Below are 21,608 nucleotides of genomic sequence, written 5' to 3'. Positions count from 1 at the left end.
GCATTTTATTCTAATAGCAATAGGGACCTCAAAATCTACCTTAATTTTCGCTCCCGTACCAAAACATCATCAGCCTGACTTAGGGATTCGACCATGTAGATCAATAAGTATATAATATTGATACGGGACAAATCAGATTGAACCCGGTTGTATCAGGTTCGGGTATAAAATCTCAGTTGAACCATGATCAAGACCGGTCTTGACCGAGTCTAAGCGATCGTGTGTGGAAGAACCATTTGATGGTTAAGAGATACGAACGTTATCCCAAAGATTGCGGGATACGTAATCAAACCATGGAAGGCCACTTCCATCGAGAGGGAGTGGAGATTGTGCTAAGATGGGTAGCTATCCACTACCCCGAATATTAAGGGTAAAACCCTACATTCGGACGGCCACCAATGAAGATCATGAACGCATCCAATGATCGAGAATCATAGGTAAAATCTATATAAATAAGTAGCCTACTTGCACATGAGGCATTCAAATCTTTTGCTTTACAATTACTTTCATTTTTATACTCTGCAACTGTCCAAAGTCGTGTGATCAGTTCAACTATTGACTTAGCCTTCGGAGGTGGCCTCCCGACCCCACGGTCGGACCACTCTTAACATTGTTTTGCAGAATAATCTTCACAGATCTCAAGGCTAAGCAGATTTTGGACGCATCAAATATCAAGGTCATGTAGTGCCGCATTGTGGAGTTTGTCAAACCCATTTCCCATTCCATCCATAGCAAGCTGTCCATGGCATTAATTATTCTGTTCCTGTTTTGATGAAGATTTTCAACAGTGTTTGAGGATTAATCCTTGTATCTCAAGTCTAAATCGCCAGCCTTGGATAGAAGGCATAATTTGTTTCATGTGGATATCATGTAGACCTTCTTCTGCTATGCATTAATGTATCTTCTCTTCTATTACGAGAAAAAGTTCCTACAATCCTTTCTTTTAAGTTATGGAGAATTTGTGATTCCATTTACTTAAATGATAATCCATTTAATCATTTCTATCTGCAATTTTTATCACCAACATTCTGTATATGATCTTTAGTGATCATCTCAGTTAAGTAGACTTTTTGGTAATTAATATCCCTATGTCAAATCATGGGTATTTTTTCATTGGAAGGAAATCGCATTTCCTACACTCAGATTAGCGTAAATTCATGTGCACAATGATTAACTTAATTTAAAATTTTAAAATATAATATTCATCTCTCACTTATCTAGATAATCACTATTTTTTCGTCTAAGGAGAATAAGCAAAAATAGTAGTGCATGTTAGTTATTCTAAAGTTTTGCTGGCATGACCAAATCTAGATTCGCCGTTCCATAATACCTTTCCCATGGTACCGAATTCCACGGGACTCAAATATCAAGAAACAGAAGAATGAAACACAGATATCTCAAAAATGGCACCCGTGGACCTCATGCAAGCTTCGGAAAACGTCGCAATCATGAGGGAACAAAGAAGAAAAAATAATCCAAGGAATTAGAATAAGAATTTAAAAATGAGAGGTTTTCGCAGCTTCGATTTGCTTCTGCTGTGGTCGACTAAATCTGTTTTTGGTTTTCAACTTTGTAAATTTTTTTTTCTCGTTTTGGCTTTGGCACATTTAAATTCTATAACCATACAATCAATTATTGGACGAGTGATAATTCTGGTTGATAGGAGCAGCAAGGATTCCGAAGACAAGTTCTGCGTAGAATCAATCGAAGCTTGGGAGAATCAATGGAAGCAATATTAGGGTTTTCTCACGTCAGGGTAGAACCGTAGAACCCAATCGACGGATCTATTTTTGTTAATAAAAAAAAAATAATAATTCTAAAAAGGTAAAATAAAAAAGATATAATATATAAGTCTCCAATCATTGATCCACTATTATACAGGTGGTAAAATAATAATCCCTTTAACGCTTGTGCAAACGATCCACATGCAGGTGCTAACTAAAATATCCACGTGAAGTGTGAATTCTCTGGATTTTTGTTCGCACTTGGAGATATTATTTTTTATCCAATGGTTTAGATGTTGGGGTACTTTAGTAATTAGACATGTCACATCTATAAACTTTTATAAATCCCAAAAGTTCACCTCTAATTTAAGTAAATTTACAAAATAAATGCTTCTTTCAGAGTTTTTGAATGAACCCTACCCTTGGCCTCACAGCTCTCAATGAGCAAACCTAGGTTTGTTGTTATTTAATCTAGATACATGGTATTACCTTAATTGTTGGAAGAACCGGTAGCATTTGATGATGAACGGAAGTGGAAAATTTTATTTTAAAAAAGGAAAAGAAAAAATAAAAGAGAAGAAATGGAATAAGAGTTAAAATAGGATCATGAGCAGCTAATATATCTTTATTTTTATGTGGTGGATAATATAGTGATTGAGAATGGAGAGAACTTAGAGCATGGGACGTCAAAGCCAACTAATTTGTCTAGGTCGGGTTTGAATGATTATTCCATTTAGAGGGCAGGTATTACAGATGTCGTTATAGGGTTAGAATCAATAATTGAGGTTGGAGAGAGGAACAAACCGAATGTAGGAATCATGTATAAATGACCTGTTTTGAGGGAACCCTAAAGCAAGGAAAAATATTAACTCTTCCCTTACCACAAAAGTCTTTGTATCTCTTATCAATTTCCTCCGTTTCTATAGCCATTTCTGTTAAATTCCCAACCCCCTTGCTTAATCACAACAACATCGATGTGCTTTTTGCTGAATTGAAAGGTCAAGTGGAAAAGTAAATTTTGAAATATGATGCTCACTGCAACTTTTGAAAAGTAAACAAATAGTTGTTAATATAAATGAAGGAACTCTTTTTTTCTTTTTCTTCTTCTTCGGGTAAATGCTCCGATACCTAAGTCTAGAATTCTACTTGCAACCAATCATAGACCAAGTTTTATAACTGAAAATTTGGTACATTGCTTAATTGATTGATTAGGCATATAATTATAATCTAGTGTCTGCAGTTTCTCCGAATTACAACGGTACCTTCTTTACTATGCCTAAATTGTTCTTACCAACTCCTTTTTAGTGATAAAATTTCGAAGGTTTTTTTTTTCTTCACAAGCTTTTCCTTTATTACCACACATTTTCACCCAAAAGTCTCAAAATTAATTCTTAGAATGGCAATTTCATACATATGGGAGATCATTTTGCCTAAACAAAATGTCTGGTTTAGGTCGTCATGTAAAAGTTTAATTCTTAATCATACAAAACAGCCGTATAATAACATTTCTACTCATGTAGTTTTTCTTGTCGAAAATTTTTAAAATCCAATTTTTGGTAAGTTAGGAATGTTAAATGAATCAAGCGAATTTAACCTCTCCGAAACTGAAGGCTTAGATAAGTTTTAGATCATGTCCACTGAATTCATTTTCCTTGCTTTCATTTGAACGGAAAATAATGTAGAGTTCAGAATCATTTCATTATGTACATTGTAATATATAATGAGGCACCGAAGCATGATGATGTTTATGTAACACGACACACCATTAAATGCCTCTTTAAATTTCCGTATTCTAGGGGAGGAGTTAGATCGACGCTAGATTTTGTGCATGTGAATATGTCTTGAAGAAAGCCTTAAATCCCAAGGGACCTACTAGCACTACCACAAAAAAGTATGCCTTCTCATCACTAAAAAATCAAATGAAAATAAGAAAAGAAAAAGAAAAGCTCATCAAATTACTTTTATGGTTTGGTTAATGAAATCCACTAAAATTACCAATCTTACTCCTGCCAATCTTTTTTCTTCTTAGGTTATTGTTCATGTGCAGAGGGTGCTATATCATAAATAATTCTCTCGACATGCATTACCAAATTCTGTAGAACATCCTTATCCTTCCCTTAAAAATATACTAGATCGGATGGTATTAAAAAAAAATTGTTTCTTTCTTTTATCTAGTGGCAGAAAGAATTTTCTTCACCACTTGTTATTTGTTAGCAATTAAATTATTTTCCATTCTATATAAATCCCCAAAAGCCTGTCTTCTCCGTGCACCAAATCTAACTCATTTACAACAAGCGTGCAAACGCAAAATCTTTTCAATCTTTTTTGCGCAGCACAATGATGTATTCCATCCAGTTGCTTGGACTTGTTGCAGTTGTATTCTTCAGTGTAAAAAAGTTGATGATATTCAAATATCTATTCTTGTGAACATGGGTTAGTTGATTTTTCCATTTTTATCTTTCTTACTTGGTTGTAATTTTTTACCATGAATTTGCAGGGTTCTCAGGCTGAAAATTCTTACTTGCAATACTGGGAAGAACATATCGGTCTTCCACACCCTCCCCATTGGTTGGCTGCAAAGGCTTCCCCATTAAGCATCAGTCAAACTGAAAAATTTATGAAACTTGTAGAGGAAAACAAATTGTCTTCTCACCTTCACTCATTTTGTAAGCAAGCCAATATTGCTTGTTCTACAAATACACAAGTGAGGACCAGAAAAGATGTCCCAGCCTTACCACCACTAGCCCACTGGATTGCTGACAGAGTGGTTTATGAAACTTCTCCAAAAGACGTACACCTCTCAATTGCCAAACAAGGTGGATTGCCATTTTTCCGGGAGTCAATGGTGAAAGAATTGGTGGTGTCATGCCTGTTCCTGATTTAAGAGATCCACTATCATTTAGATCATTCTTACCAAAATCTCTAGCACAGAAAATCCCATTTTCTTTTGCTCGGATCAATGAATTGAAAAAGCTATTTGGTGTGGTAGATGCATCGAGCATGGATGAGTATATCCAAAACACCATTGAGACATGTGAAAAGAGATCCATTCAAGGCGAAGACTACACATGTGTGACCTCTTTAGAGGATCTAATCGACTTTGCTGTCAAGGAATTAGGGCACCATGTACGTACTTGGAGTAGTGAGAGCATTAAAGGATCCTATGAGAATGTCACCATCGGAGTTGTGAAACTCATTTATGGAGACCTCTCTGAACCACCAATTATATGTCATAGTCAACCATTCCCATTTCAAGTCTATTTTTGCCATCTTTTACAGAAGGTAAAACTATATGCAGTTGAAATACATGCTCAAAAGAAAGTGAATCATGCGATCATGGCATGCCACTATGACACATCAATTTGGAGTCCAAACCATCATGCATTTAAGATGCTTGGTTATGGCCCTGGACTAATTGAAGTTTGTCATTGGATAAACGAGAATGTAATGGTATGGACAAAGACTCTAGGCTGAGCAAGATTTGAAGATTATGGATTGTTTATGAGTTCTCTTGTCTGTGTTATACATACCTTCTTTCTTAAGCTATCAAAAAGCATATATAATGCAGTGTAATACTTATATGTTACTTTTTTATGCTATATAAAGTATTAATAGTGGTTTATTTTGGCTTCCTTGAAACTTGTTCAAATTAGATACGTTCAGTCTCTACATCAAATATATCGTTACAGTATAACCATTTTGTAATATTTTGTTCTTTCCCTTTTTCTTTTCTGGGGACCCAAACATAGTGTTACCTTTATTGGACATTCAAGGGTTTCAAAAAACGAATAAATAAATAAATAATCGGACATTCAAGGTAATTAATGCAGGTTCCAATACTTACAGAGCCCATCACTGTCCATAAATTTCCTATTTTTCTGGCAGAATGCGTCTCATTCATAGGAAACGGATCTCAACCCTTTCAACCTTCCTATTTATCTGGAAATTCCTTCATCTGGTCAATTTCCTAATCTTCAGGAAGATTATTTCCCTTAAGACTTACAAATGGTTGCCCTGTGCTAACTTATATATAAGCGCTTCACCATGATCCAAGAAAGCAGAATCAGTTTTGGTTTCCCATCCAGATTCGTCTAACAGAGACTAGTTTGATCTAATTTTGAGAGTGGCTCTTTAGTTTTGCTTGTTTTGCAGGTACAGGTGATAGGATGATTACTCAACTAGAAGAGCAACTTGTTTGAGAAAACAAAGAGAAAGAGAGGAGTGGTTTCTCTAACAGAAGTGATCGCATCCTCTGAAACAGGAGTAGCCAACACCATGTGGTAATATTAAATATTAGAAGTTGAAAATAATTTTTGCCAGCAATATCAATGGTACAAAAGCCCCTTTATATGCAGCGGTAGCATACTTCCAGTATACTGAAAGACTAACTATGAATTCTTCATACTTTTTTCAATATACTGCAGAAGGTATGTTACCAATGCACATAATGGGACTTTTATTCCATTGGTATTTCCGACATAAACTGTTTTTCAACTTTTCCTAATATTTAGTGATTGCTAGATTATGTTGACTACTCTTGTTTCAATGGATGTGATACCTTACGTTAAAGGAACCACTACTATCTTTGTGTTTGACTCTTGGAAATTCTTTAGTGTTCTTATAAGGTATATTTTTGTAGCAATTGTTGGATATGAGAAAATTACTTGATTATTGACCTAGTTTGAAGGTAGTTGTTTAATTTCTCCTATTTGACAGATACAAGAGGCAAACGGGATAACTCAATTAGAAGATTATCTTGTTGAAGAAGAAAGATAATCATGGTTTCTCTAGCAGAAAGTATCACATCCTTTGAAATGGGAGTAGGCAACATCATCCGATAATAATAAATATTAGAAGTTGAAAAATAATTTTTGCTAACAATATCAATGGTACAAAAGCCCCTTTATATGCAATGGTAACATACTTCCAGTATATTGAAACAACAACTATGAATTTTTCATAATTTCTTCAATATACTATGATGTATGTTACCAATGCATATAAAGGGGCTTTTATACCATTGGTATTATTGGCATAGATTGTTTTTCAGCTTTTCCTAATATTTGGCTATTATTAGATGTTGTTGGCTACTCTCATTCCAATGGATGCGATACCTTATGTTAAAGGAACCATTATTTTGATTCTTGGAAGCTATCTTGATAGTGTTTTTATAAGGTACATGCTCATTGCACCAATGACACAAGGTAATCACTTTTTTTTCTCCTTTCTTTCATTTCAATATAGTTTTGTGCATATTTTATAATTAATGATAACATTTTATTTTCTATTCTAAGCTGAAGGAGTTTGAAGCAGGTTTTAATATATAGCATGTGTTATTCTTGACCAAGATCAAAATGAACTTCATAGTGATTCTTTAATGTAAGACTCCAGGATCTTGAATACACAATTTGCTCAAGCCTGAATACTAGATGCAAGACTGAAGATATGACATAAAATAGACAAATCAAGCCAAGGCAAAGTCTCGATCGAGATAGATACAAGTTAGATAAAGCAAGTCTTAGGACAGTATCAAAGACTGAAGACAACTTCATAACATACATATGTGCATCAAGACTATTCAAGACATCCTTATGGGCATCAAGATTATTCAAGATATCAAACATACTTTAGAGATACTTATCCATTGATGTACTAATATTTTGGTTTCAAGTCACCTTATAACATTGGTTGCATGTATTAAGAAAGTCTATCTTCATTATATGTATAAACCCAAAGTCACATCATTCTTCTGAGACATTACCCTAAATAGATCTTATATATTCTTCTTTTACTTGTTCATTTAGTGGAATTATCTCAATGATGAGAGGGATGAACATAGACTCTTGAAATCAAATAAAATCACTTGTTTTTTGTAATTATCTTATTAATTGCCTTAAACTTTGTTTATGTGCTTTCTTGTGAAAATGACACAACCCACTATACTTGGACTCGTGTGAAAATATCAAATAAGCACATAATACAATCTTGAATCCCTAATAAATATATTCATAGTGTTGAACATGGACTTGTTTTAATTATTAGAAACCTGCATTTGAGAAGGAGAGAGGAGAGAGAGATGAGTCCAAGGTTTACATGGTTCATTTTAATAACACAACCTATGCCACAAAAGAGTTTGAGATATTTCTACTATTGTTCAAAATGAAGTGTCACATGCTATTTATAGAGAATCTGTAGGACCTGAGTCCTTGTTCTTCAGTCACCTAGGAGTCTGCAGGTAATCGTGATCTTGTGGAGTCCCTATGTTACAAGTCTTGTAGAGTTTGGATCTACACGAAGGACTGAAGTAAAAGTTTGAGATTAGAATAAAATATTATTCAGGGTTTTACAACAAGGGTTATGATCAAGCTTTAAATACTGCTTTGGATAAGGTAGGGTTCTTGTCGCCTTCATGCACTTTAGAGTTGGTGGCGGGCTGGGTTTTACCAGCTGTAGGCTTCTAAGATAAACCCTAGCCGCATAAGCCTGAGGAGGTGTGGTGGCTGGGATTTGGGTTGAATTTTCAGAAATATCCTTAGCATTGATATTACATTGATTCCAATATCAGATGAAGATGGCTAAGGCCACAAACTCAAACTCAACCACATAAAAGTTCAAATTGAAGATGTATTTACATATTAATAAAACATATAACCTTTCAAGCAATATTACTTACAGAGAGGAATACATTCTGCATTTTTTTCGGATAACAATTGTGTTATTTTTTCCCCACCCCCAGATTATTCTTAATGTCGTGATGATGTTTCTAATTTCCCTTCCTCTCAGACTTTTCCTTTCATGGTCTTGCACTTATAAAGGAAGTCTCAGAATTGGTTCCTAAAGAGGCAATTTCAATTGTTTGTGGAGCCAACCATATGCAAGGTTATTCTGCCTTAAAAATGTTTGGTGTAGGTTCGTTACATAAAACTTACCTTCTTAGTCATACAAATTATCAGGATAAGAAATTCTAGTTCATGCGCTTTTTTCAACAAAATTTATGAAAACCATTTTTTGTGTTAACGAAACTTCTTGAAACGGAGGGATTGGATTATTGCCTTCCCTACTTTTCATTTGAAACCACCTTTTCAAAGGAAATTGTCACTAAAATTTTTGAAAGATAAGTTAAATAAAAAAACCCTAGTTGTTCAACCTAAAGCTAACAAAAACATTCCTCACCCCTCTTTTATTGTGCTGGTAAGATAAAACAGATTTTCTTGTATATAAATTCAATTAAACTCAACTCATTCTGACGACGGCATAAACGGACATCTTTTCTGTTTTTCTCTTCAGTTTCACCATGACTCGTCGCATTCTGTTGCTTGGGCTTTTAATAGTAGCATACTTCAGTGTAAGGAAAATTCTTTTTGTTATTATTATTATTATTATTTTTTTTTTAGTTTTACTTGCAAAAATTTTCTTATTTGGTTATCATTTCCTTTATTGAATCGCAGGGTTCTCAAGCTCAAAATTCCTTCACAAAATACTGGGAAGAGAATATTGGTTTTCCACACCCTCCTCATTCATTAGTTGCAAAGGCTTCTCCACTAAGCCTCTATCAAGTGACAGTGTTTAAGAAATTTATAGAGGAGAACAAATTGTCTTTTCACCTACGTCAATTTTGTGAGCAAGCTAATATTGTTTGTTCTACAAATGCATTACTAAAGAAGACAATAGATGAAGCAACCTTACCACCAGTAGCCCAATGGAATACAGGAAGAGTTTTTTATGAAACCACTCCAAAGGAAACACCTCTCTCGATTTCCAAACAAGGAGGATTGCCATATTTTCGTGAGTCAATGGTGAAAGAAGGAGGTTTCATGCCTATCCCAGATCTACGAGACCCAATGTCATATAAATCATTCTTACCACGAACTCTAGCATCAAGAATCCCGTTTTCTTTTGCTCGAATAAGCGATTTAAAGAAGCTTTTTGAAGTGGAAGATGGATCAAACATGGATGAATATATTCATGACACTCTTGACACGTGTGAAAATGCACACATCCAAGGTGAGCATAACACGTGTCTTACTTCTGCTGAAGATCTAATTGATTTTGTTGTCAAAAAGTTAGGGCACCCCATAGATGTCTGGAGTACTGAGAGCACCGAAGGATCCTATGAGAATGTCACAATTGGAGCTGTGAAACTTGTATATGGAAACCTCTCTGAACCACCAATTATATGTCATAGTCAACCATTCCCATTTCAAGTCTATTATTGTCATGTTTTACAGAATGTAAAACTATACGCAGTCGATATACATGCCCAAAAGAAAGTGAATCATGCAATAATGGCATGCCACTATGACACATCAATTTGGAATCCAAACCATCATGCTTTTCAGATGCTGGGCTTTGGACCTGGTCTAATTGAAGTTTGTCATTGGGTAAACGAGAATGTAATGGTCTGGACAAAGGCTCTAAGTTAGGCAACATCTGAAGATATGATCATCTTCCTGTTCTCTTGTTTGTGATATGTATTTCCTACTTACTTATGATATCTTAAAGATAAACAATGACCTATGCGGCCTGGCACACTGGGACTCTTCCGTTCCTGTTTGGGTCCTTACTTATGATATCTTAAGATAAACAATGACCTATGCTGATCTGCTAATTATGTTTTTCAATATGTTACTGCTTATGCTACTTAGAGGATAAATAATGACCTAATTTGCTCAGGTTTAAATGGATTTTATATTTTTAAATAATAAGCCATGAGATGTCGCTGAAAATGAGCCGTTGTCTAATCCTCTTTTGGTATCAACCTCATTTTCTATTGTCTATTTAAATTCATATGGTGGTTGACCTCCCTCTCGACATGGTTTATCCTGCTTGTATATCTCATCCCTATTTCCCTTTTGCTCTTTTGTCCAGAGTTCGTTCTTTTTTATGGGTTGGCGTTTTGTCAATATAAATTATGGAATAAAAATAGTTTGGTATGTCATTTTGTTAATGATATGAGAGTCTAGGGTTGTTTATATATAGTGTTTGCTTTTTCCTCTTTTTTTTTTGTCGCTTTTTCTCCTTTCCTTCGTCTTTATGTTTTGGTTTTTCTATTATTTTATTTTGTGGATGCCAACTATTTATATGAATTCTCATATTGAGATGATAGTTACCCGTCTCATCTGTTTTGTTGGGCGCTAATCCTGCAGTGTTTTTTTGAGTTTAGAGCAAATCTGGACCGTACGCTTAGTGTCAACGTAACTTAGTCGGTTTTGGTATCAATTCTCATTGTCTATTATGACTATTTAAAAGATAGTACGATCCGTTTTGGTCGTGACATGGTTTGGTGACATTTGTCCATTTTGGTGTGTTTGGTTGTCAATGATTTTCTAGTTTATGATTAATTCCTATTATTTTAATATTTTTATTAATTACCATACATCATTATTAGTTTACAATTGTTCTTTTCCTTGCATCACCTCCGTTGGTGCCTTCCGCGCTGGTGTTGTTTGACCTAGATCCCCGCCCCTTTCGTTGCGGGCTGCCTTCCTTGGGTCCCAGTCGCCGTTGTGTGCGGGCTTCGGTCGCCTTTACCATCCGGGCCCTTTGCTCGGTTGGGACGCCTTTGCCCTCATGTAGATGGGACCGATCTCCTGTGTTCGGTGGCGCTGGGTGATTTATGGTTTAGGACTTGGTTTGGCTTCCATTATTTCAACCGTATCCGGTAGCTTGGGAGGGTGTTGTCCGCCATGGCTGCTCTTGTGGCCGTGTGGTTGTGGCTTGACTCTCCCGTTTCCAACACTCCGCATTCAAGATATGAACCCATAATTACCACATCTAGGCGCTTTAACTATCCCCGGCCTATGTTTACAGCTCAAGGGAGGCGCCGCTGCTGTCTTGGGTTGCGTATGTCCCACCTGTCTTTGGACTCGGGGGGGTGGCTGTTGTTTCCACGCTGGTTTCACTCTGGGGTGGTTCCAACTCTCTTCCTTTTCCAATCATCGGCCCTTAGATAGCTTTTCTGCAACTCTATCATTTCCCACAAGAAACTTAGCACTCGGATCATCCCACCGTCCTGTGTGTCAATAACGATGGGTGCCTACCATTATCGTTCGGGGGGTCCTGGTTGGCGGATAAGAACTTCAGCTGTTAGTCCCATGGGTAGCTTAAGAATCTCTCGCATTATTGGTCCTCAGCAAATGCGAGAAGAAATGACACACACCTTAAGAAGAAAAAGAGAGTAGTCGGAAGCCTTGAGGAGGCGTTTGAGCAGCCGCGTTCGTTCCCCTCCGTTTAACTCCGGTTGAGAGAAGTGAGAGCTCGCTTGGGTTTCGGAGGATTTGGGAGGGCTTTATAAAATAATGTGTTTTACCGTTATAACCCCATCTTGATTTTAAAATTTCAAGTTTGCCACCGCAAAATGAAGAGATGAATTGTCCCCATAATCTACAATAGACTTTTAGTTCATTATGAATTTTGAGATTTTTCTATTATTTTAAATAAAAATCAAAATGATAATAGATGCCAAATCATTTAAAACAATGAAAAATCTCATAATAGACAATGAGATTGATACCGGCCTAAAGGGAGATTGAGGTATGTTTTTGTTGTTGTTTGGTGTTGTCGCGGCCTCCGGTTGCGGGGCCGGGCTGGGGGAGGTGAGGAGCGCGGGGGGAGGAGGCCCCCCCCGGTGGGGGGTGGGGGTTGGGGGCGAACACAAAACCCACCCGCGGGGGGGGTTAGTTATTTTTTTTGGAACCAACCAAAAGACCCCCACACCCCCACCCCTCACAATTTTAGGCTTTTTGTTTGGGGCGCAGTGCTCCCCCTGTTCAGCGGATTTTTTTCTGTTTCTCTGGTTTGCGCTAAGCATAAAAGAATAACCCAAACTCAAAAAACCCTAGACCCAAAGCAGTTTAGATTAATGATAAGTTTTGGTCCAGATGATGCCTGATGGGAGTCATTTTAAGGCAGGTTTGGTTTGGTCTCGAAATACCGACCCTGTAGAGCTCCCTTGTTTGACTTCGCTGCCCCTAACTAATTAATACGGTCGTGCGTGCATGCATGCAAAATGCCTTTTTTTTCCTTCCTTTTCAGGTTCCAATGGATGCAAATCCATTACTTTCCCATTTCTCAGGAAATATATGCTGAGATTAGATGAGATTCTAATGTTAGGATCCAAACATTCCTATTTGTTAGTAATTAGCTGCATTCTAGGGGAGGATTGTACAGACCATTCACCTTCCTATTGTTCAGGATGTCAAGAGTTACGAAGTAAAGTCATCTACGCCTGTTTCATTTGTAACCATGAAAGCTGCCTCAGCTCGCCAATAACTTATCTAAAGGCACTTCCCTTTCACCACGTCCAAAGGAAAGACAAGAAGAAGTCAGGGATGGTTTGAAGCTTATTCGTCAAGGTGCATCTCTTTCTCTCTCTCTCTCACTCAACAGAACCCTTTCCTTCAAAACAACCTTTATCGCAAGCTTTTAATTGATTCACTCTAAAGCTTACTGTATTATATTGGACATCACTTGCTCCTCCCGAGTAATTGAAAGCAGGTATGAGCATGGATGCCTTTGAAGAGTTAAAGAATGATATATATGTTCGGGCTCTATCTTTCCAATTTTCTACAACCACTTTCCTATACATGGTTTCTGCTTCTGCACACTTATTTATGTTGTTAGTTTTATCCATTTCCTGGGTTTACAAGAGACTGAAAACACCTTACCTTGAAAAACCAGAGTCAATGTCGAAGGATACACATTTTTTATATTACAAGTCATCCCTAATATCTTGTATTGGTCTGTCGTTCTGTGATCTTCTCCTATGTGTTTTCAACTACATCTCTGGCAATAGACATGGTTGGCCGGATCTAAAAGCTTTTTCCCAGTTAGATTTTGCATTTAGAACCCCTACATGGTTTTTGATCTCCAGTTACTTGTACATACAGTTCTCTCATTCAAGTGAGCGTAGGTTCCCCACTTTACTGAGGATTTGGTGGGTCTTTTACTTCCTAATCTCTTGTTCCCTTCTTGTTGCACATCTTGGTTTATATGGAAAAATTCCTCTTTACCATTCCTACTTTGGTTTTCCGATGGTGTGTCTATCATTTCTGGTTTGTTCTTGTGTTGTGTTGGGTACTTCGGTAGAAGGAGAGAGGACGGCAACCGTCATCTTAAAGAGCCTCTTTTGAATAATAGTTCCATTAGAAGCAATAAGGTCGATGGGAAAGAATCAAGTATTGACGAAGATAATGTAACTCCTTATGCAAATGCCCATCTTCTTAGTCTTTTTACTTTCAATTGGATGGGCCCTTTGATTGCACTTGGGTATGATAAAACGTTGAACTTTGAAGATGTTCCTCAACTTTACAACTATGATCGTGGCCATACAGTGTTTGCTCGCTTTATGAATAAACTTGAATGCAATGCTGACGACAGTCATGTAAGTACACTCAAATTGGTGAAGGCATTGATCTTCTCAATATGGAAAGAAGTTCTATGGACGGCTCTATTGTCCATCATATGCATAGTAGCTTCTTATGTTGGACCATACCTTATTGACGAATTTGTTCAATATCTCAATAGCAATGATCACCAGACAAACTATAAGGGTTACACATTAGTATTTATTTTCTTTTTCTCAAAGCTCATAAGGTGCATCTCGGAGAGGCACCTGTTCTTTCAAGTGAGAATGATGTCATTAAGGGTCCGTGCTGCCTTGTTTGCAATAATTTATAAGAAGGGTCTCAATCTTTCAACCCAGTCAAAACAAGGATCATAGTAGTGGGGAGAACGCCAATTTATTGAATGTTGATGCTGAGAGGATTAGCCTTTTCAGTTGGTACTTGCATAATACATGGAGGGTGCCGGTTCAAATTATTCTAGCACTGTTGATCTTGTACAAGAGCGTTGGGTTTGCTTCACTTGTAGCTCTTGTTTCCACAGTGATTTTGTTGTTGGCAAATATCCCATTGGGCAAACTACAAGAAAAGTATCAAGGAGAGTTAATGGCTTCTAAAGATCAACGAATGAAGGTGACTTCTGAGGTTTTAAGAAATATGAGGATTCTCAAGCTCCAAGGTTGGGATATGAAGTTCTTGGCTCAAATAATTGAGCTTAGGAACTTTGAAACAAAAAGGTTGAGAGAAGTACTTTTCTCATCCGTTGTGATTGCCTTCATTTACTTATCTGCTCCCATGTTTGTATCTATGGTAACTTTTGGATTTTGCATACTTATAAAAATTCCTTTAGAGTCTGGAAAGATTTTATCCGCTCTTGCTATATTTGAGATATTGCAAGGGACCATTTATAATCTCCCAGACTTAATATATATGATAGTTCAGACTAAAGTTTCCATGGATAGAATAACGTCATTCCTCTGTCTTGATGATCTTCATCTAAGTATAGTACAAAAACTCCCTGGAGATAGTGTTGAGGTTGCAATTGAGATAGTCAATGGAAATTTCTCTTGGGATCTCCATTCACCTAATATCACATTAGGAGATCTTAACTTTCGAGTATATCATGGTATGAGAGTGGCTGTTTGTGGTTCTGTTGGGTCAGGAAAATCAAGCTTACTTTCATGTTTATTGGGAGAAGTACCAAAGATATCTGGAACAATTAAATTAAATGGGATGAAAGCCTATGTTGCACAATTACCTTGGATACAAAGTGGCAAGATAATAGACAACATATTGTTTGGCAAGAAAATGGATGAGAAAAGGTACAAGATGATCCTTGAAGCATGTTCATTGAAGAAGGACTTAGAATTGTTTGCCTTTGGTGACCATACTATTATAGGGGAGAGGGGGATCAATTTGAGTGGTGGACAGAAGCAAAGAATTCAAATTGCACGAGCTTTGTATCATGATGCTGATATTTATCTTCTTGATGATCCTTTTAGTTCTGTAGATGCTCACACGGGAACCCATCTATTTAAGGTAATACTTCTTTAACTTATGCCCTTACACTTTGATTTGATCAAATTGGTTTGAAACCTTGCTTATATCACAATTTCATATAGTTGAAAATGAGGTCAACAAGGGGTTGTTTTTATTTCTTTAAAAAAAAAAAAGTCAGCAATGCTAGATATGAACTTATGAACTTTAATGGCAGGAATGTTTAGAAGGATTGATGGGTTCAAAGACAGTAATTTATGTTACCCACCAAGTAGAGTTTTTACCATCTGCTGATCTTATCCTGGTAAGTGTCTTCTTCCTCCCCCCCCCCCCCCTTCCATGCATTAAGTGTTTTTTAGGAGCGATTAATTATCATTTCTTGATTAGCAGGTAATGAAAGATGGAAGAATTACTCAAGCAGGAAAGTATGAAGAAATTCTTAGTTTGGGAACAGACTTCATGGAATTAGTGGGTTCACATAAGAAAGCTTTAGCAATGATTGATTCTTTTGAGCATCAAGTTGCTTGTGATAGTTCAATTGGTGGTGAAGAATACAGTAATGTTTTGTCTAGTGAGAAGATTATTAAAGATGATCAAGAAAAAGAAAATAACAATTGCAACATAGAAAAATCAGTTCACTCTGAAGGACAGCTTATCCAACAAGAAAAGAGAGAAAAGGGTGGAGTTGGTATTTCAGTATATTGGAAATACATTACTGCTACATATAAAGGAGCTTTTAGTACCATTTATATTGTTTGCCCAAATTCTTTTTCAGCTTCTCCTAATATTCAGTAACTTCTGGATGGTGTTTGCTACTCCCATTTCAGCAAATGCAATACCTATTGTTAGAAGAACCACTCTTATATTTGTTTATGTTGGTTTAACTCTTGGAAGCTCTCTTTGCATTCTTATAAGGTCCATGCTCATTGCAACTGTTGGATACATGACATCTACTATGTTTTTTAACAAAATGCACTTTTGCATTTTTCGTTCCTCCATGTCATTTTTTGATTCCACTCCAAGTGGGAGGATTTTAAATCGGGTTAGTAAATACATCAAATACTCTTACTTGAAGTTGGCAATGATCTTGTTCATCACAATATATTAAATTTACTTCTTTTGTGTACAGGCATCTATAGACCAAAGTGCCCTTGATACTACCATTCCAAATCGAATTGAAGAATTTCTTACATCACTTATAGATTTTTTGGGAACTACTATAGTAATGTCATTGGTTTCATGGAAAATGTTGATACTTTTTATTCCGATGAGTGTGATCAGCATTTGGTACCAGGTAATTTTTGTCACTTCCATATTTCCTTTAGTTTAAAAAAATATAATAATAATAATAATAATAATAATAATATACTAATAATAATAATAATAATAAAATAAATAATATAAATAATAATAATATATATATATATATTATTAGGTTGTTTGTGCTTTGTTTGATGTTTCTACTTTTCTTTATTCACATCAAAATTGGTTTAATGGTGGATGCAAAAACGCTTGAATACGTTAATGTGGTGATTTCAACTTTAAAATAGTTTTAAATTTATGAATCAAATATGTATCCAAGAGATCCATATCTCTATCACCTAAAAAGATATGTTATAGGCCTTATAGGCACAACATGTTACAAAAGTTCTTCAAAATTAAGGCTCGAATTTAGTAGGTGGATATATGGTTACTTAGAAAACATAAATTTCAGCCTCCTGCATCTTCTAGTTAGCAAATATTCTTTTCATGATTATGATATGTACCATCAAACATTTAAACTTAACCCCTCCCCACTCAACCCCCAAAAAAATATAGAAAAAATAGAAAAACAATAGAAGAAAAGCCCTAACAACATTTCTCATCAATTGTACTTATTTCTTTTGGTGAACTCATTGACTTTACATTTATTATAGAATTTTAATATCAGTATTTAAATTTATTTAATTTATAAATTTTGTTTTGTAGCAATACTACATATCTACTGCACGAGAACTAACACGATTATGTGGAGTATGTCAAGCTCCAATTACACAACATTTTGCTGAATCTATTTTGGGTTCAACCACAATCAGATGTTTTGACCAAGAAGAAAGGTTTATAAACACAAATCTCAAGCTGATAGATGCGTACCATCAACCCAAATTTCATTTCTCTGGTGCAGTAGAGTGGTTATGCTTTCGCATGGATATGTTGGCATCCATTACATATGCTGTCTTTTTGATTTTCTTGATCTTAATTCCGAAGGGGGTACTCAGCCCTGGTAAAAGTTAAACTTGAAAGCTTACCCTTTAAGTCAACCAAGTTAGTTTTCTCACAAGAAGCAAGATCTTAAATTTATTTTGTTTGGTTTTCCTATTGAAGGTGTTGCGGGTTTAGTAGTTGCATATGGGCTTCGTTTCAGTATGCATGCTGTCATATGGGATCTTACTATGCTTGAGAATAATATAATATCTGTTGAAAGATTATTACAGTATGTCAACATCCCTAGTGAACCTCCTTTGTTCGTAGAAGAAAATAGGCCAAGTCATGAATGGCCATTACAGGGAAAAGTTGACGTTATTGATTTGCAAGTAATGCTCAACATAGACTTAAATTCTTTATTTCCACCCATTTCAATATCTTATGAAATACATAATTTGAGATCTAATGCTACTGGATAATTCTTCCTACTTTATGATTTTGGAATTTATTACGTATGTAGGTTCGATATGCCCCACACCTTCCTCTTGTCTTGCGAGGTCTTACATGCACTTTTCCTAGTGGGAAGAAGATTGGTATCGTTGGGAGAACAGGAAGTGGTAAATCAACTCTCGTACAAGCTCTCTTTCGTATGCTTGAACCTGAAGTAGGTCAGATCTTGATAGATGATATTAACATATCTAAAATTGGCCTCCATGACTTGCGATCAAAATTGTGCATCATCCCACAAGAACCCACAATGTTTGAAGGAACTCTTAGAAGTAATCTTGACCCACTTGGAGAATACACTGATGAACAGATTTGGGAGGTATGCCTTTCTTTTTTTCTTTTCACTTTATGAAAAATATCTAATTGGTGACAGAGATAAGAAAATTTTCTTAGATTTGCTGATAATTTACATGCCAATTAGTAAACACGTCATAGTTGATTGATTGGAAATATTTCCCCATGAACTCCATTCCTAAGGCCTTTTTTTTCTTTTTTTTTTTTCCCAGAAATATTTTCCTGTTGCTATATTTAAAGCATTCCAATGAATGCAATTGGCCTCTACAATTCTCACTTTCTACAATTCCCTATAATTCCTATCTAGGATTGTGACACATGGCAGTTAATTATCTAAGAGCCATGATTAAAAACTCAACTAAGAATTAAACCTCTAATAAATTCTTAAATTTTCTTCCAATTTTGTTTCTCATCTTTTTTCAAAGCTTTATTTTATTGATTTATCAAGTTCAATTCTTAGTTAGGTTCTAATCATGACACTTGGATAATTAATTGCCACGTGTCACAATCTTATATAGGAATTACAGGAAATTGTAAGAGGTGAGAATTGTAGAGGATGTGAACCCGTTTTGATTGCTCGGTTTTCCACTTCCACTTGATATCTATTTCTTGTTTATTTTCTTTTTATTTAGCTTATATATCTTTAACAATTAATTTTATGCAGCCTTGAATAATCAACAAAGTGGTAAATGACGGACTTCTGTTACTGCAGGCTTTAAAAAAATGTCAACTTAGTGATGAAGTTAAAAAGAAGGAAGGGAAGCTTGATTCACCAGGTTAGTCTTTTTCTTCTATTTCCCTTATATCAAAGCTTGTCAACATCCATATATCCATGAATCATGGCATTATTTAATGATATATAACTTCTAGTACATAACCCAGGTCTTTTCTCCCAATCCCTTCTTTGACAAGAAGTAGGGGATCGAGTAAAATGTTAATGAACATGTACTCAAATGGAAATGCATGGTTTATACCATTTTTATATGATTGCTGCCAGTGACTGAAAATGGAGATAATTGGAGCATGGGTCAAAGGCAACTAGTCTGCCTTAGGACGAGTGTTACTCAAGAAAAGTAAAATATTAGTACTCGATGAAGCTACTGCATCCGTGGATACTACGACTGACTACCTAATTCAACAAACACTTTATCAAGAATTCTCAAGATGCACTATCATCACAATTGCACATAGGATAACATCCGTTCTTGATATGGATTTGGTCCTCCTTCTCGACAATGGTTAGTGACTACTGATTAATACACATGATTCAAGTTCAATTTGATCATTAGTCTTTTTTTTTTGGTAAATTTTTTATAATAAGTCTTCACATTATCTTAACATTAGACAAATCATATTGACATAATTTCTTATCTTAAGCAGGTCATATTTTGGAATATGATTCCCCATCCAAATTGCTAGAGATCAAGAATTCATCATTTGGAAAGCTAGTTAAAGTGTACACTCAAAGATTTAGTTAGTTTTGTTAAGTTAAATGATTGACCTTGACTTTTCAAAGTAAAGAGGCTGCATTAGAGGGAGGTGCAGTGCAACCTAGTAAGCAGAGAAGAAGGAAATGCCTCTTAAGTCGAAATGGAGCTGAATGTGTCAAAATCGGTTCCTTGAGTGCGAATTTGAACTGTTCCTAGAGCCAACATAGGAGTTTGCTGGACATGCACCATCAGATCCACCGTTTCATTCATGTTTATGTTTTTGTGTCTGAGGTTCATCTGGGTCAGTTTGCATGCACCTCAATTATTCCATTCATGTATCTTTGTTTCGAGAAATTTCCTAGCATCCATCTTTTGGGTAAGTTAGGAATGTAAGAGGAAATATATATAGTGTCCTATAACATCTTATAAGGGGAAGGTTTGGGTCCCTTCCTGTACTTTTGTATGGAATACTTTTCTTGGTTTTCTAGTTCGCAATTGCAATTAAGATTCTGACAAGGTTCGATCCTTGCATACTAATTGGTTTTCCCAAATCAGTCAAGGGGTGGGTGACTAGGTGAAACTTTCTCCATTGAAGTCCGAACTTACTTCACAGAATCATCCACCTACAATTTTGCCTTACAGTGCTACTAAGGTGACCACCCTATTAAAAACAAAACACACCTCTTGATCCCATTTTCATAAACGCTTTTCTGCAAAAAGCTAAAAACTCGCGTAGAACCTAGTTCAAGATGTTTGATCTGAAACTCCTGCACACGGTTAGCAATCCCTAGTTTAAATAGTTTACGATAATGACGACACAACTTAATGTTGTAAACATCCTATTGTTGTAGTACTGATGAAGACGCAACCAAAATGCCCTACTGGAATCCATTATGGCAACACCATTATGGCACATCAATTTGGAATCCAAACCATCATGTTTTTAAGCTTCTGGATTTGGCCCTGAACAAATTTATAGTTTGCTATTGTATAATGAGAGTGCGATCGATGCTCTGGATAGAATCTCTAGGATAATCTTTCAGATCTCTTTTTATTTCTTTGGTAGAATCTTCCAGATCCCGTATTCTTACTGCGTGTTGAATTTCTTTTACTCGTTTTGGCTTTGGCACATTTAGATTCTCTAACGATACAATCAGTTATTGGACGAGTTGTAATTGTGAGTGTTTTGGTTAATAGCAGCAGCAAGGATTCGTTCTGTGTAGAATCAACCGAAGCTTGGGAGAATCAATGGCAGCAATATATACATTAGGGTTTCCACGTGAGGGTAAAACCGTAGAACCCAATCGAGGATCTATTTTTGTTAATAAAAAATATATAATTCTTAAAAGGTAAAATAAAAAAATATTAAATTTAATTTGCACCTTTTAAGTCTCCGCATTTTGATATACAATCATTCATCCACTATTGTACAGGTGGCAAAATAAAAATTCCTTTAACGCTTGCGCAAACGATCCACATGCAATTTACCAAAAAAAAAAAAAAAAAAAACGATCCACATGCAGGTGCTAACAAAAATATCCACGTAAGGTGCAACTTCTCTGGCTTTTTGTTCGCACTTGGAGATATTGAATTTGTTTTTCTATTTTTAGGGTAACAAAAGCGCTTTATAT

General features: G+C 35.9%; 1 protein-coding gene across 1 annotated transcript; it reads left to right on the top strand.

Annotated features, from left to right (window-relative positions):
• The first annotated feature begins 13,228 nt into the window (after positions 1-13,228).
• Positions 13,229-20,025, top strand: LOC149026922 (ABC transporter C family member 3-like). The gene is given in 11 exon segments (XM_089146149.1): positions 13,229-13,712; positions 13,715-14,439; positions 14,441-15,604; positions 16,692-16,856; positions 17,531-17,825; positions 17,927-18,135; positions 18,267-18,572; positions 19,260-19,323; positions 19,545-19,594; positions 19,596-19,785; positions 19,928-20,025. Coding segments are annotated over 11 exon segments (3,750 nt in total).
• Positions 20,026-21,608: the final 1,583 nt, after the last annotated feature.

This window comes from Hakea prostrata, chromosome 1 (assembly GCF_041222555.1).
Source record: "Hakea prostrata isolate BN-2017 chromosome 1, UWA_Hpros_2, whole genome shotgun sequence".
NCBI lineage: Eukaryota > Viridiplantae > Streptophyta > Magnoliopsida > Proteales > Proteaceae > Hakea > Hakea prostrata.
Note: the sequence above shows the minus strand (reverse complement) of the source record. Positions and strands in the feature narration are given on the sequence as shown.